Here is a 15,357-nt window from a genome sequence, read left to right as displayed (position 1 = left end):
TAACAGAGGACAGGGGGACAACTGCAGGGAGCTGCTGTCCCTTCCAGGTAGGAAATGGCAGCCAGGTCCTGGGCCACCTGCAAGCTAGAACCACAGCAGAGCCACAGCCACTGCTACCTGACCAGAGGGGCGAGAGGAGAAACACCCTGGCTTTTCACCCTCATCTCTTCCACTTTCTCACCCATGCCTCCCGTTGGCCAAACCCGCCTGGAAGCCACTAGGCATAGGAGCCGGGAAGCGTAATTCAGCAGAGCAGCTCCTGTTACACAGAGCAGAGCAAAGGAGGGCGGAGTGGATCTGAGAGCAAACAGGCAAACATGGGGCACAATAACCTGTCACCAGCATTCTCTTCCTTGTGCAGTAAACACAGATCCTGTGCCCTTATATAAATTAAGACAATCTACCCACAAGTTCAAGAACGGTTCAGAATAGAGTCAGATGTTAGTGGGCTCGCCTCTTACACTCTTTGCTTTCAAGTCGTAGTGTCACTTCACTTTGAGGCCATCTGTTGTTTTAAGCGGAGTCTGTGTGGATGAGGCCAAAGTTATGGCTTTGATTACAGAGCAAAGTTCAAGTTCTGCAGGTACACTCAATCCTTCCCTCGTTTTACCATCTTGTAGACCTGGGCCATCTTTTATGGGAGCGGGGCTAGGAAAGAGAGGAGCAAGGGTCCAGCGCAGCCCCTCTTCCTCCTGGCAATGCAGGACAGAGCGTGTTCCATGAAGGTGTGCAAAGGGAGAGGGTAATAGAACCGGGCAGTGTGCCGTTTCTGACCATCTTTGAAAAGAACAGGTCTGGTGGTTTTTACTCTGAAGGCCCTTTCCTTCTTAGGAGTGTGGTGGTCCTCATTTGGCCCATGCACGGAGCGTGTATATAATCTGGAGTTTCCCAGGAGTCAGTCTGTCTAGAAGCCATCTGTCTGCAGGGCAAGGATACATGTGCCTGAGATGTTTGCTCAAAGTCATGAAAACTGGCTCTTCTCTGCTCTTAGCTTTCCTCTCTTTGACAGGATGGTGATGTTGTAGCCCCACTCATAACACCTCTAAAAACGGAGTGGAATTGCACAGACTCAGCCCAGAGTCCAGCTCGCATCCAAGTTGTATGCAAATCCGGAGACCAGCTTTTTGCGGACAACTCGATGTGAATGTCTGCCATCAGGTGTTTACAAAAAGCCTCTCCCCTGTTCCCCAACGCAATTAATTTAGGGAGTTCAAATCACGGAGCTCTACAAATTTAGTGACAATTCGTGCTTTTTATTTCACATTATGAATGTACGCACAGGCGAAGTCATTTTTATTCACAGTAACAGGTATTAGGCAAATCTTGTTACATGAGCTATGGAAGGCACTGCCTTGCCTATTTTTTAATATTAATCAAAGCCTTTCCTCTTTAGCAGCCTATTTTCTTAGAATAACAGCTCTCTTATGTATTCTGAACTCTTATGACATACGATTGTTTTTTTAAAAAAATTGGATATATTATGACAAAGGTGCACACTGGAATTCGCAGTTGGGATTGTCATGAACAGCTGTGGCTAAAAGCAAAATGTAAAATCCTAGCCCCTTGAGGAGGTGCCCAGCACCCAGAGTTTGAGGGCAGCTCTCCCCGAGAAATCGGAGCATTGGTGAAAGGCACCTTCCCTCACCCGCTTGGCCCCCTGTAAGCTGCCAGGTTGGGGTGATCAGCAGATGAGGGCCAGGAGTGGGCTCCAGCCCTTCAGTGAAAGGCCTGATTGATCTGTTGAGAAGATCTGAGGGCTCTGGCCTCCTCTGAAGTGGGACATAAAACTACCTGATAGGAGACCCTTAGCCCCAGCGCAGAGGGAGCCCCCAAACCAGGCTGCCCTCTGGGTCGGTTGTGGCTCCAGCCTGTGCTGGTTTCTTTCTCTCCTGAGTACTTACTGCCCAAGCCATGACAGTTTTACCATGGCTCTGCCTGGAGAAGGCAGGTCCCCTTCCACCTGCCTTCTGCATCTCACTTGGGTGCTGATCAGAGGTCACCACAGGAACCATCCTCAGGGCTCCTCAGAGCTGGGACTTGGTTTTTGCCAGTTCAGTGCATGTTGTGGGTTTCAGAGCAAGCACTGAGCTGCCTGTGCTGAGATGAAGCAATTGCCTGGTGAATTCCAGATTCCCCTTTGTATCTCTACCTCCAGCAGCAGAGTCAGTACTGCTGTAGTTGAGCGGTGCTTCTGAGCTGAGGGCACCGTCCCAACCCATCCGTCCCCAGGGCTACAGAAATTCACCAAGAACAAAGTCTAGAGTTAGACCCAAAGCCGATGGCTGCCAGATGCAAGGCAGTGGGGAGTGTAGTCATGAGCCCCTAACATCTTATGCTTCTACACTCCCTTACAAAAGCTTCCCTGGCAGGCTGGGAGTCAGGGGGCCAGCCCTGGCTCTGGGCAGGAACAAGAGGGAGGGAGAGAGGAACTCAGACCACAGGCCAGCTGATTATCCACAGAGTCTCAGGAGTGCTGCCACCTTCCACTGTGCAACCAGGTTCTGTTGACACTAGGGTAACATGTGTTTGGAATGTCTGCCGTCCTGCCCTATCACCCCTCCCTCATCCCTCAGTAGATAATCAAGAGTTGACCCCTAATTCATAGAATAGTTAAAACCCTTCTCCTCTCCCACCGCAATGCTGTGTGGTGGGTGTGTGGTCACATGTGGTCTCACAGAAGCACAAGGAGAGTGGTCCATGGTACTGGTCATATCTGTTTTGGTCAAGGTACCCCTTAAACTTTCAATAGGGAGAATTATCCATCTCAGACCGAAGGTCAAGAATGTAATGTTTCTCTGCTAAGATTGTTTTATTTTTGTAACTCCTACTTTTAAATCATTGTATTTTACTGTGGAATGTTTTGGTCTCAATTGTATCATTATGCTATCTGAGAAACAACTTGAATCTGTTTTGTTTGCATTTTTTGTTACATATAAGGCAGCTGCACTTTATGCTCTTTGCAACTGTTTTAATTATGGGAACCACGTGCCATTTACAAGGTTAAGTTTTTCTTGAGGAAGTCTTCACTATTTGTATGAAAAATGGAGACTTACAACAGCTTGGCCTCTAGAGTTACTGAGCATTGTCACCCTGAGAATGTAAATTGAATTGCAGGTCAGAGAGACTGGTCACTTCATCTGGGTGAGGGAAACAGCTGCAATAAAGCTTCATGAATGTATCTCCATCCTGAAACCGTGTCTTCTTGATGACTTTCTCTCACACTTGGGTGCTCAGTTTTGACGCCTTTGTGCAAAGGAACTGTGTTTTGTCTAAGAATGTGCCAGATATTTCTTTATACCTTGTGTTGGGCCTGCACGTGAGGGGATGGTATTAACAGGACCTCCATTACTTGGTTTTCCTCATTCAATAATGGCAAATAATGACGTAATAAAGAATCTTCTTCTGGCAGGAGACAGGCACTAACATGGGAAGGGATATGGATTGGGGGGGGGGCGAGTTCTGAGCTCTGAGTTCTGAGAACATATCCTTCCTCCTTTTTAACCTACATGAGGTTCCCATCTACAGAATTTCAGCTTCATCCAAATATGCGTTTTGTTCATTTGCTGCTTTCATAGTTTCCTCATGGAATTAAATAAGAGATTTGTAGGCACCCAGCACAAAGGTGGCAGGCAGAAAGCCCTCAGTGTTCTAGGAAAAGAAGGATGCCACTGGAGTCTTTCTTTATTTCAGTGGTTGAGTCCAGATGTCCAAGGTTTGACAGTATTTAAAGTTAAAATAATTTCCAAAACACATAGAGTAGAATCTCGTAAGATGTAGACATGCATCTCCTTGGAAGATTGTCCGGAAGAGTGTGCATGAAGCTGTTAGTGTTTCGGGGAGTGGTTGAATTTTAGGCAATTTCTATTTTTTATATCTTCTGTTTTTCTATAATAAACATGTATTAGTTGTATAGTTTCTAAAAAGATCGTTTTCAGGAGGCACTTTGTGCTGCTCAGGTAAGGTGTGCATGTCTTTTCTTGGACTCCTTCAAAGTCCCCTCTCCAGGAGAACATTGCCTGTTCCCATGCCTGTCTTGGTCCTCAGGCAATGAGAGGCTGGCTCACAACCACAGTCAGCACTAAGACACTTCGCCGTCTGCGTTTGGGACAGAATAAGCTGCCCTGTGAGAGGGAGGTGGCATCCATGGGCAGATCCAAGCCTCAGGAAGCTGCCCTCCCCGGGGACATCAGCTCAGAACCCAGGCCTCCAGCTCCTTGATGCAGAACTGCTCCTGCCGGGCCAGCACCTCATTGTTGAAGGTCGCACAGGGGTGGCTGACCCCGTGATACAAGTCTCCATCCAACCACAGCCCAAAGTGGCCACTAAAGAGAAGAGGGAAGTCGGCATGGCTCACTGCTGGGTGTTGAGACCTTTGAGATCTGAACCAGCAGCCCTTGGCCACACCATGACCAATTTTTTCTTGGTTTGATCTCCCCTTAAATCAATTTATCCTGAACTGTTACAGACTCACATGTTGTTCCCCACAGGGTTTGGAGCATTTTTCTTTTTACAGTTCAACGATTTTGATAGATGGAGTGGTACAACCATCCCCACAAGCCAGCTTTAGAACATTTGGGACGTTTTAAGATGACGACGCTTAACCAAAGGAGTGACTCTCACCAGCATGGACTCTGAGCACAAAATACGTCAGAGAGCATCCACTCTAATCCCCACGTTTGACAGCAGACCTAGACGAGCTGGGACCTGGGTTACTGCAGATCAGCAATGGCTGCTGCGTTCTGTGCCAGGCTGCCTCTCAGTGGAGGCTTTTCAGGCAGTTGGGAGAGCAGAGAATTTGCTTGGTGCTAGTCAAACAATGCTTTCATCTCTGCCCTCAGGATAAGATTTATTCTGCCTGAATGTGCAGGTCACACCAGGGGTGAAACTAACCTTGTCTTCCTAACCCACCCCACCTCCCGACCCCAACACACACACAATGAGTGCCTGGACAGGTGCCTCCCTGCCTCCACTGAGATGTTCCCTAGGATTACGGGGCTGACAGGTAAATTTGAGGTTTGCTTATTCCTTAACTCTAGCCTCGTCCAACCATGGGAAATGCTATTCCCAAAGCTACAAAAATTCAGACTAATCTGTCACCAACTGAACACTAGGGGAGAGCTCACACCATCCTCTCCTCCTGATTTTGACTTAGAGTGAAGTTGAGGGGGTTGGCTGGGGGACTGGGAAGCACCCCAGTGGGGTGTTGAAGGGATAATCTTCAAGGTTTACCAGCAGCCTCCCCAGTTTGTCTGGGGCAGCCTAGCCCAGCCTTTCCAGATAGGAAAAGGGACCAGAGCACAGAGCACTCTGAGACTCCAAACTTGAGGACTGAGACACGCACCTGTCACAGCCCATCATCAGTGAATCCAAGTCTCCTTTCACAAAGAAGGAGTTCCTTCCTGTCCACTTAAAGACCTGTGATGAGAAAAAGAAAAAAAAAATTTTTAATTCAAAAACAAAGACCCATGAAGACAAGAGAGCCTCCGGTTACTGAGTCCTGCCCTTGCTGTTAGACTTTACACCACTGGGTGGCAGTGTTGTGGAGGGAACAGAACATCCAGGCCCCAAATAAGCTGCAGGAAGTACTCTTGGCTCCTGCTTCTTGCAATGTCTTTCTAGTCTCCCTGGAGTTCACCTCCTCTTGCCCTCCAGTCTGAATTCCCACAGCCCCAAAGCCCCTCTGTTCTAGGAATAGACCAGAACCCTCTGAGGTTTCCTGCTTCCAAAGCTGGAGAGGGGAGGGGGAAAGTTGAGGTCAGGAGTTGGGCCCTGATTCTACTATTAACTGTTTCCTCATCTCACTGGAGTAACACCAAGCCTGCTCTCCCTCCAGGGCTGCCTCACACCCAGTTCCTCAGCAAGCCTGTGAGACTCACCCCAACGAGACCCCCCCGCCTCCACCGTATCTGTCCCATCCATCCCAACCAGTCTTTCCTCCCTGGATCACAGCCTCCTAATGGGTCTCTGCTTCCACTGTCTCCTGCCCACAGCCCATCTCTGCACTGCAGTCTGAGTGATCTATTCAGAATCTAATCAGATATTAGTCCAACTCTGCTAAAGCCCTCCAATGGCTTCCCCTGGCAATAGGACTAAAATCTGACTCCTGACAATAGCCGAAAGCCCAGCCTGCTCTGCCCCTGATTTCCTCTCCTGCCTTTTCTCCCCTTTGCTGACTGCACTTCAGCTATACTGACCCTTGACCAGAGGATACTCAAAGCTGTTATTACTTTAGGACCCTCATGTGTGCTCATCCCTCTGCCTGGAATGCTTTCCCCCTCAATCTTCAGATGGCCCACTTCCCATCTTTCAGCCCAAATGTCATCCCAGAGAAATTTCCTGGACCATGCTCTCTAACGTAGCCCTTCCTCCCAGGCCCCGTTCATGTGCCAACGTGCCATTGCCTGCCCTGCTAACATGTAAGCATCTTTATTCTGGCAGTATTCCCAAGACACGGTATAGATGTTTGTTGAATGAACAAATTATTCTAGAGTCAACTTAGCTAATAGAAAGATTTTTAAAGGGCTGCACAAGTATGGCATATTATTACCTGTAAATCAGTTGCAAAAAAAATGCTCTGAGCAACCAAAATGTTTTTAGCAAGAAGATGGAAGAATAAAAGAAAGATAAGCCCTGGCTCAGAAGAGATGAGATAATATTAACAAGTGGCCAGGAGAAGAGAGAAACATTCAACTCCTCTAGTTTCCTCAAGGAACATGACCTTCAAAGTGGAAAAAAGGAAGATAAATATTGTTACAGAAGAAAATTAAGACCATGGTCATGGTGCTTCTTGGAATAGTGGTCAAGGAACTGCTGGGAATTCATGAAGAATACAAGAGGTGCCAGAAGACCAAAGATAGACAAAAACTTTTTATTAATTTTTTGAAAAGATGAGATTCTGTAACAACAGCATGGGAAGACTATAGTGATCCCCTGAAAAAATTATTTCTTCCATTCAAGAATTTTTTCTAATTTTTTTATTTTTTAGCATTTAGTACCAGACACTGTTTTAGGTGTCTGTTTAGAACAGTGAACATCACAGACAAAAATTCCTGCCTCATGGGACTCGCATTCTAGTAGCAGGAGGCAGGTAAGTAAAACAAATAGTATGTTAGGTGGTGACAACTGCAAAGGAGAAAAATACAGAGAAAGGTGATAAGGGTTTCCAGGGGCTGGAGTGTTGTAAATTTAAAGGGAGGGCCCTGCTGAGAGAGTGACGTCTGAGTCCTGAAGGAAGTGAGAACTGATCCACATGGAGGTCCCACGGAGAGCACACAAGACAGAACAGTGTGTGCAAAGGCCCTGAGGTAGAAATAGGCCTTCATGTTTAAGGGCCAGTTCAGAGGTCAGTGTGGCTACAGCAGAGTGAGGGAAAGGGAAAGTAGCAAGAAATGACATCAGAAAGAGGCCAGAAGGCATAGGGACTTGTAGGTTATTGTAAAGGCTTTGATTTTTCTCTGAGGGAGAAAAAAGCCACTGGCAGCTTGAAGCCAAGGAGTGATGTGGTCTGACTTACCTTTTAAAAGGATCACTTCAGATACTGTGATGACTGAAGGTGGAAATGTTAGGAGGCTGTAGCAGAACACAGGCAAGTAATAATGGTGGCTTGAACTAGGGTGACAGCAAAGGTGGGAAGTGGTGGATTCTGGATAGAGACAGAAAAAGGAGGAGCCATCAGGATTCCTCGACAGCTCAGATGTAGGGTGTGAAAGAGGAGCTAAGAAAGTTTCCAAAATGTTTGGTCTCGAGGGCCAGAAAGACAGAAGTTCCATTAGCTTTGTCAGGGAAGGTGGCAGGAGGTACTGATTTTCGGGGGGTGGAAATCAGGAGTGCAGCTTTGAACATGTGAGGCTCCCCATGCCATGTCTGAGATCCAGATGGAGACGCTGGGTAGTGATGGGGTGTGTGTGAGTCCAGACTCCAGAGGAAGAGGCCATCAGCACGTGGATGGCGTGGAAAGCTGTAAGGATGGATGAGACATCAAAGGAAAAGTGGGCAGTCAGAGAAGAGATGAGAACCAAAAACTGAGCTCTAGGACCCTCTGAAGGTAAAAAGTTGGAGAGATGAGGAGGAACCAGCAGAGAATTCTGCCAAGGAGCTGTCAGCACTACTGCCCTGGGGAAGATTGTAGACCTTTAGAACCCTGCAAGGCCAGTGGTGATGACCAGTATCCAGCATGGGTTTACTGTAAACAATGGACCCCTTTCCTCTTTTCTGATAAGATTACCAGACTGGCTGATGGAGTAGATACGGTGTGTTTTGTCTTTAGCAAGGCAGTCAGTCCAAGCTCCTTGTGACTGCCTTGTCATGTGACCAGGTGACTGTGTTGCTGGATGTATCTGTAGGTGTCTTGCTCTGTGCATTGGGGAGAAGGTCTCTAAGAGCAAACCAAGGCACCTGGAACTACTGCTTCCTCTATTTTGTATTTCTAGTCCCTTCAACTTCCTTTTCCCTCTCTTTGTTAAATCAGCTCGGCAAAACCCTAGTAGTGGATGAACCCTCCCTGTGCCTGAATCTGCGATGCTGAATATTGCTAGAGAAAAGCACACACCAAACTAAATGGCCTTTGAATTCAACAGTTGGCACTGACAAACTTCCTCTCAAGCCAGTCACTGGTTGCCAGGGACTGAGGCCAAGGGGGATGCTCTGCCTCCCACTGTCCGGCTGCACTCTGTCTGCAGAAGGATGGGAGGACCCCAGGCACCCAGCACAGGGGTTGGAGCTGGGGGCCACTGAGACCCTGGGTTCTTTGTCCTGCCATGGATCCCACTCCCGACCTGGAAGGTTAAGAACATCACCTTCAGCTGTGGATAGAAGGAGAAGAGGAATGTCTCGCCAGTACCATAGAAGCCTTTGCTGAGTCGAATGGCCGAGGAGGAGAAGGCCCCAAACATCTAGAAAGCAGAAGAGCTTGCAGTTTGCAGCTGGAAGGGAGTTGGAGGTCCTCTGGCAACCCTGCGCTCCAGACGTGGTAATGTAGGCTTGTCCTAGAGACGTGCTTGGGGAGTGTGGGGCAGAGCTGGGGCATGGAGAGGCTCTGAGAGGCCCATCAGCATTCACCATTCCATTAACCCTCCCTGGCATGGCTCACCTGCCCATCCTGGTCCCTGAGCACCAGCAGCGCTGGCCCACTGTGGCCCTCCATCTGCCTGTACAGGCTCCGCAGACTGAAGCCATCCCTCGACGTGCAGAAGGCCAGGCTCCAGGAGCGTCCAGTGAGCCTCGGGGGGAGGTGAAGGCTGAGCTGGGGACAGGGCTGGAGGTGAGTGAGGGCTCCTGGTCCTCCCCACTCCTTGCTTCATATCCTTGGGGTCCCAGAAGGACTGAGGTTAAACAGCCGCCACTCACAGGCATGGTGCTTTACAGAGTAGCTTACTGTTCACAGGGGACTTGCACATCTGTTAGCAGTAGCCCTCAGAGAGAGATTATTATTCCCATTTTACAGATAAGGAAACTGAGGCTCAGGGATGTTGAAGCAACTTGTCTAAAGCCCACTGGGGAGTATGCGGCAGAGCCAGAATTTGAACCCAGGTCAGGGGGTTCACCTCGGCCTCTAGCAGCCAGAGAACAGATGAGATGCTGAATCCCTCTTCCTGATCCCCACACCTCATCCTCCCACCCCCACCCCAGCTTTGACATCGGTTGCCAAGGACTGGTTCTACTAAAGAATAAGATTATTTCACTATATCCTTAAACTCCTGGCCCAGTGAAGATGGTTGTGCTAGTATCACTGGATCATTTTACAAGGAAAGAAAGCCCAGAGGGGAGAAATGATTCACCCGAGGTGACACAGTGAGCTTAAGACAGAGCAGGAATGGCCCAGGTGTCCTTGGACCTGGCCAGGGTAGGGCAGGAGGGTGGGACCCTTAGGCTCAGGGCTGAAGTCCTTGTGCCATGATCTGTGCCCGAACCTGCCTAATCTCCGAGGCTCCCAGGACCTGACTGGCTCCTGCCAGCTGGGGCTCCACGGGATCTTCAGGAACAGGAGCTGGGGCTGAGGCTGCCTCCTCCTCCTTCTCCTCTTCCCCTTTCTCTTCCTTACCCTCCTCCCCGGACAGAGCATCCTCCACCTGGCTGGGCTGTGAAGACACAAAGATGCCTGGTGAGTCCAGGGACAGGGAGACACCAGTTTCCACATCTCCACAGCCTGAGAGCCTCAGCGGCCTCATCACCCCTGCCCAGGCCCCTGCAACCGCCAGCCCAGCCCAGGGAGCCTGGGAAGCGGCCATGACAGACCAGCCCCTGCCCCTGCCTCCAGCTGGCTCCCTCTAGGGCTCCTGCCAGCCACGCCCATCGGATGTGGCTGAGGGCCCCGCGGTTTGTTTGCCTGTCTGCTCTAGATCCAGAGTGGGTGTCAGGGATTGAGTGCTAAACTAGGGGGCAGGAGAGAAGGGCAGGTGGCAGCCCAGCCCTGGGAGCCGCAACTGTGTGCATTTGCACATGAAATAACGATGATAGTGATAATAATGAATAATATACAGCACACATCATACAGACCTGTGTGAAATGCTTGCTGTGCGTGAGCTCTCTGAATTTTCCCAAGAATCCTGAGAAGAATGTGCTCATTATCCTCATTTCACAGAGGAAGAAAACAAGGCCCAGAGGCTTCCCTGTCAGCCGGTGAAACGATGCGTGGTCACAGGTGAGACAACGGGCAGGTTTGTGTAAAGTACGCATTCATCTGTGTGAATCTGTGTGTTGCTTAAGACAGAGTTGTGGAGGCAAATGAGTGTGAGCAGGTGTTGAATGCAGCTTTGTGTATTACCTATCAATGTGTTTGTGAGTGTGAGTTGGGATCGTGTAAATATGTGTCAGTGGGCACGGATGTTGGGCAGGGAGGGTGATGTATTCATTCATTCATTCATTCTCCCCACTGAGCTTCCACTCTGTACCAGAGTGTGTGCTTGAGTGTGTGTGGGTATGTGTGTGTGAGCACACACACGCCTGCACACGATGACCTCAGGGCTTTTCATAAGGAGAGACTTCCTTGAGATTGAAGGGGTGGACAGGACACTGCTCTCCTGTTTCCCAGGTTCAGGCCTAAGGAGGGGGTCCTAGCTGTACGGGCTTCTGGACAGAGCCCCATCTGACACCCACTCCAGGGAGGAAGGGATGGAGACAGCAGTCTGCTCCCTGAGGATCTCAGGACCATGGAGCTGAGCACTAAGGCGGCAGGTTCCTGTGTCCTTGCTTTGAACCCTGGGCCAGCTGGGGAGGGGCTTAGAAGGGGGACCCCCACCTGAATCCGACCCTGGCCCAGGCCCCACCCTGCCAGAGATGTCACCTCCCCCTGCCTTTCCTGACCGCCCCCCAGCCCAAGCTGGGCCCCTTACCAGCCGAGTGTAACGCCAGCGGAGACCTTTCATCCTCCTGTCAGAGCCCGGCTCTCAGCCCTGCCAGGGGAGGAAGCACCAGTGGGTGAGGCCTAGAGATGAGAGGGAGAGGCCTGGGGCACACCCGGCTGGCTCCATGCCCATCCCGCTGCCCTTTGCTCCCTCTCACCTGTCACTCCCAGGCCAGCTTGTCACTGGGTGCGTCTGAGGTCAGCTATACTCGGCATTCAAAGCCGCAGTTGTAACACATGTTAGCCGTAAATTCTAGTTGTGATTCCTCCCACCTCCTTGCCCTTCTGGCAGCCTGGCCTATGCACTGTGGCCTTTAGGCAGCTGCCTGAACCCCCAGACCAGGGGTCTGGGGCCTCTAACTCCCTGTATGACCTTGCATAAGTCCTTGGGCCTCAGTTTCCCCACATGTAACATGTCGGGCTGGATCAGAGGCCATCACAGTACTGATGGCCTGCAATTCAGTTTCCTCTCAAAGCTGCTATGACATCAACTTGAAAGGGGCCAAGCTACACCAAAGGGTAGACCTTTAAAAAAAATAAAATAAAAACAAACTTCATTCTTCTAATTAAAAAGCAATACATGTTTACTATAGAAAATTTGAGGAATCTAGAAAAGAATAAAGAAAAATATAAAGATAGTCATAATTCCATCTCTCAAAGATAAACTTTCAACCCCTAAAGAGTTTTCCCGCCTTTTATATTTATTTCACATATATGTGTATACACACATTTGTAAATAGATCATACCACATATAGTGCTTTTTCCACTTAACAAATGAAAAATTTCCAATTACATTCAGTACCTTTTGAACCCATGATTTTTAATGGCTGCATATGATTTCATCATAGGATGTACATCATTTATTTCTCAAAATGTTTGACATTTTGTTTGCTTCTAATTTTCTGTGATTATAAATAACATGTAATGAGCTTCCTTGTTCATAAATCTGATATCTTTTATGATGAATTTCAAAAATTGAATAATGGCTCAAAGGCATTCACACATTCTTTTTTTCTATTTTCATTCACACATTCTTCATAAATGTTTTAAACAAGACTTCCCAGCTGACTCATGTTCAGGTACCTTTAGGGAATTTCAGGATAATATCTTTCTGATCATCATGTCTCACACCCTTAAATTACAAATAAGGAGACTACCACTCAGAAAACAGAAGGGACTGACCTCAACCACATGAGAGTGTAACATGGTGGTTCAGAGCACAGGCTCTGGAGTCAGGGAGTTGAAATCCTAGTTTTGCCATTTACTTGCTGTGTGACCTTGGGCAAGTTACTTAACATCTCTGTGTTTCAGTCTCCTTTTCTGTAAAAATACTAATACCTATCTATCTGATTGGGCTATTATAAGAGTTAAGGAATATAATGCCTGAGGAACTAGGGTGCTGAGCCAGGCCCCCATCCTTCTGTTCTTAGTTCAGTGAGATAACCCACAGTACCTGGTGTTTGGTGAGAGCTGGATAAATGACAATGCTGATTGCTATCCTCTCACACTGCCCCTCTGAGAGATTCAGGGCTCAAGTCCCTGACAAACGGCCACTCAGTCTCTACACCTCTGAAACAGACAGTCACTCGGTCACTCACAGGCTGAGTAGCTCACTGGGGAGGGGAAAGGCAGGAACCGTACAGAATGTACTCACCTTGCCGGGTCTCAGCTTCTGGTGACCTCCTCTAGCCTCTCCAGCCTATGCAGCCTGATGGCTCCCTTAGTGTATCTCCTGGATCCCACAGAGAAGGGGCCACTTCCAGAACTGACCCTGTCCACCTGGTGGTCTGAACAAAGCAGATTTAGCTCTGAACCCTGGTCTCCCAGCAGGCAGCTGGTACCTCTGCCCCAGCTGGGCCCCAGCCCTCCTCCCTGGCTCTTATACCTGCCCAGGGGGTGGCAGGTCCTGGCCCTGCGCCTGCTCCGGTTCCAGCTGGGAAGGCCTGACAGTGATTATCCTTCAGCAGAAACTCAAATCCCATAAACAAGCCTTGTCACCTCTGGCCCCCAGCTCTGCCCCTGCCAGCCTAAAGAGGTGGGGTTTACTGAACTCCTTGGCTCAAACCTGGAGCCTCTCCCCACAGCTACCAGGTGCCACCTGGTGCCTGAAGCCCACCACGGAACGCCCATCCCTTAGGGGCGCAAATGTTACAGGAAAGGGTCATGCTGTGCAGCTCCCCATCAATCTCCCAGTGCTGCAGGGGAGGCCCCGGCTGGTGGGGGAGGAGAGGCGGCCCTGCTCTGTCCCTGCCGGCTTCCCCTCTCTCGGATGGGCTGGGGATTCCTCCCTCACCGGGTGGCAGCATGCCCAGGAAGCCCAGTGTCAGGCTCTCAGTGGGGTTATTTCTCTGTCCCTGCTCATCGTGGGACTTCAGTGAATGCTGTGCTCTTGAGAAACAGAACCTCAAGGTTGGAAGGGGCTTCAGCAGTCCCAGAGCAAGTGGCCTCCACTCAGGGCAGGAGCGCTTGGAAAAAATCTGCCCACCAAATGTCGCCCTACCTCTGGTGGAGCCACTCCCTTGGGGGCTCACTCTGTCTTCACACAGCTGAAAGAGACCCCACTTCTGCTGGCCGTGGTGGAAAAGACTTGGGTCCCCAGATCCTCTCCCCACGGCCAGGTCTCCTGGGGCAAGGCCCCCTCCAGGAAGGGTGGGACACCACAAGGACTTGTATTATGGGGCAAACAGGCAAGTGTGGAGCCCTGTTGCCACCTCAAACATGGCTATTGCAATATGTGTTTGAACTATACACAGCTCAGGGGGTCACACATCTGGTCCTTGCTGCTTTTAGGGCCCCTCTCCCAAGTCTATTTTCTCCATGCTCATTTCCTGAACCTTAGGGCACTTTGAGAAACCAGTGAGATTCGCCCTGCTGTCCATTCCTTGTCCTTGTGTCCAGGAAAATTCAGAATGTGACCTGGCAGCAACTCCAATTGCCATGGAATTAGCCTCTAAAAAGCTTCCATGACGAGATTCTAGGAGCCAGAGTGATGAACGTCCCAGCTCTGCATTGCAACCTGCCTTCTCCTTTCTCCCCCGGACCACACACCGCCTCTTTCAGAGCTGCAGAAGTCATTGCCAGGAAACAATTTCACTGTCCAATAAAAGGGGGAAAGGTTAAGTGACCCATGGAACATCCACTCTGAATACTTATTTCTAAGTATTAAAAGTGATGTTTGCTAAGAGCTTATAAATGCATGGGGAAATGCTTCTGCTACTAAAGTGGAAAAAAGCAGGGTATAAAACTGGGTATGCGGTACGGTTTCAGCTATGCGAAATAAACCTGAATTCGTTAAGAGAAAATGGCTAGATTACACCTGGTGTTTGCTGGGCTGTGGCTTCACTTTGGGTGGGTGCATCACGTACCCTCCTCACACACCCTGGGATGTCTGGTGTCCAGGCTCAGACCACTCTTACCGACAGGCTTTGCCCTCCTCACATAACTCCCACTCCTTCGTCTCCTCACTCTCAGCCAGAGACTTTATTCCTCATTGAGAAAGCAGAAGCCATTATCAGTCACTCCCTCAGCTTCCCGACAGACCACCTGCCTCTCACCCATCTCTTCTGCCTTCCCTCGAGTATAATGGAGGAAGGGTCCCTGTTCTTTTGGAAAGCCAGTCCTGCTCCCTGGATCAGTCCCTTTCTGCCTCTCCTGCCCTGTCTCTATCTTTGCCTCTTCCATCTCCTGTGTGTCCCCACCCCGACACAACAGTCCCCTCCACGACTGCTCCATCCTCTTCTCCCTACACTCCACTGCTACCTCCTGTTCACTCTTCAATCTGCCGCTTTTGGCATCTATCCCCCCACCCCTGCTCCTGTCAAGGTCCCCAGCAGCCTCCATGTCGCTCTGCAGGGAGCACTTTCCTGCTCTCATCTTCATCCAGCTTCTCCATTGCTTGACCCAGCAGTCCCCCCTCTTGGTACATTTACTCCTGACAACACACAACACGCTGTCTTGGTTTCCCTCCTCCCTCACTGGCCTCCCTCTTTGTCTTTTGTGGCTGGCTTCTCTTTCA

At 49.7% G+C, this 15,357-nt stretch overlaps 2 protein-coding genes across 5 annotated transcripts in view; one reads left to right on the top strand and one right to left on the bottom strand.

Annotated features, from left to right (window-relative positions):
* Positions 1 to 3,183, top strand: part of SAMHD1 (SAM and HD domain containing deoxynucleoside triphosphate triphosphohydrolase 1) — a 45,065-nt gene extending 41,882 nt beyond the window's left edge. For all 3 annotated transcript variants that reach the window (XM_072944182.1, XM_006202728.4, XM_031687842.2), the window contains one exon: positions 1,010 to 3,183. In XM_072944182.1, the coding sequence (XP_072800283.1) occupies positions 1,010 to 1,144 (135 nt within the window). In that variant the 3' untranslated portion in view covers positions 1,145 to 3,183. The remainder of the gene's footprint in view (positions 1 to 1,009) is intronic.
* Positions 3,184 to 4,186: 1,003 nt separating this feature from the next.
* Positions 4,187 to 11,366, bottom strand: TLDC2 (TBC/LysM-associated domain containing 2). 2 transcript variants are annotated; one of them, XM_015237833.3, is made up of 6 exons: positions 11,331 to 11,366; positions 9,909 to 10,076; positions 9,089 to 9,241; positions 8,796 to 8,891; positions 5,342 to 5,415; positions 4,187 to 4,322 (listed from the first exon to the last, which is right to left on the bottom strand). In XM_015237833.3, the coding sequence occupies exons 1-6, from the start codon at positions 11,361 to 11,363 to the stop codon at positions 4,187 to 4,189; spliced, it is 660 nt and encodes a 219-aa protein (XP_015093319.1). In that variant the 5' UTR covers positions 11,364 to 11,366. The 2 variants fall into 2 exon arrangements, with proteins under 2 accessions (XP_015093319.1, XP_072800284.1); XM_072944183.1 differs by lacking the exon at positions 8,796 to 8,891 and having other exon boundaries at positions 11,331 to 11,363.
* Between the last annotated feature and the right edge of the window lie 3,991 nt (positions 11,367 to 15,357).

The sequence above is a fragment of the Vicugna pacos genome, chromosome 19, assembly GCF_048564905.1.
Source record: "Vicugna pacos chromosome 19, VicPac4, whole genome shotgun sequence".
NCBI classification, from domain to species: Eukaryota; Metazoa; Chordata; class Mammalia; order Artiodactyla; family Camelidae; genus Vicugna; species Vicugna pacos.
The sequence above is the reverse complement of the archived record's forward strand: the minus strand, read 5'-3'. Positions and strand labels throughout refer to the sequence as shown.

Coding starts and splice junctions, on each gene's coding strand:
- TLDC2 (XM_015237833.3), bottom strand. CDS start 11,363: ATGAAAGGTCTCCGCTGGCGTTACACTCGGCTG. Junction 5,416..8,795: donor CCTTCTATCCACAGCTGAAG/GTGATGTTCTTA, acceptor TTCTCATCACAG/GTCTTTAAGTGGACAGGAAG. Junction 4,323..5,341: donor CTGATGATGGGCTGTGACAG/GTGCGTGTCTCA, acceptor TCTTCTCTTTAG/TGGCCACTTTGGGCTGTGGT.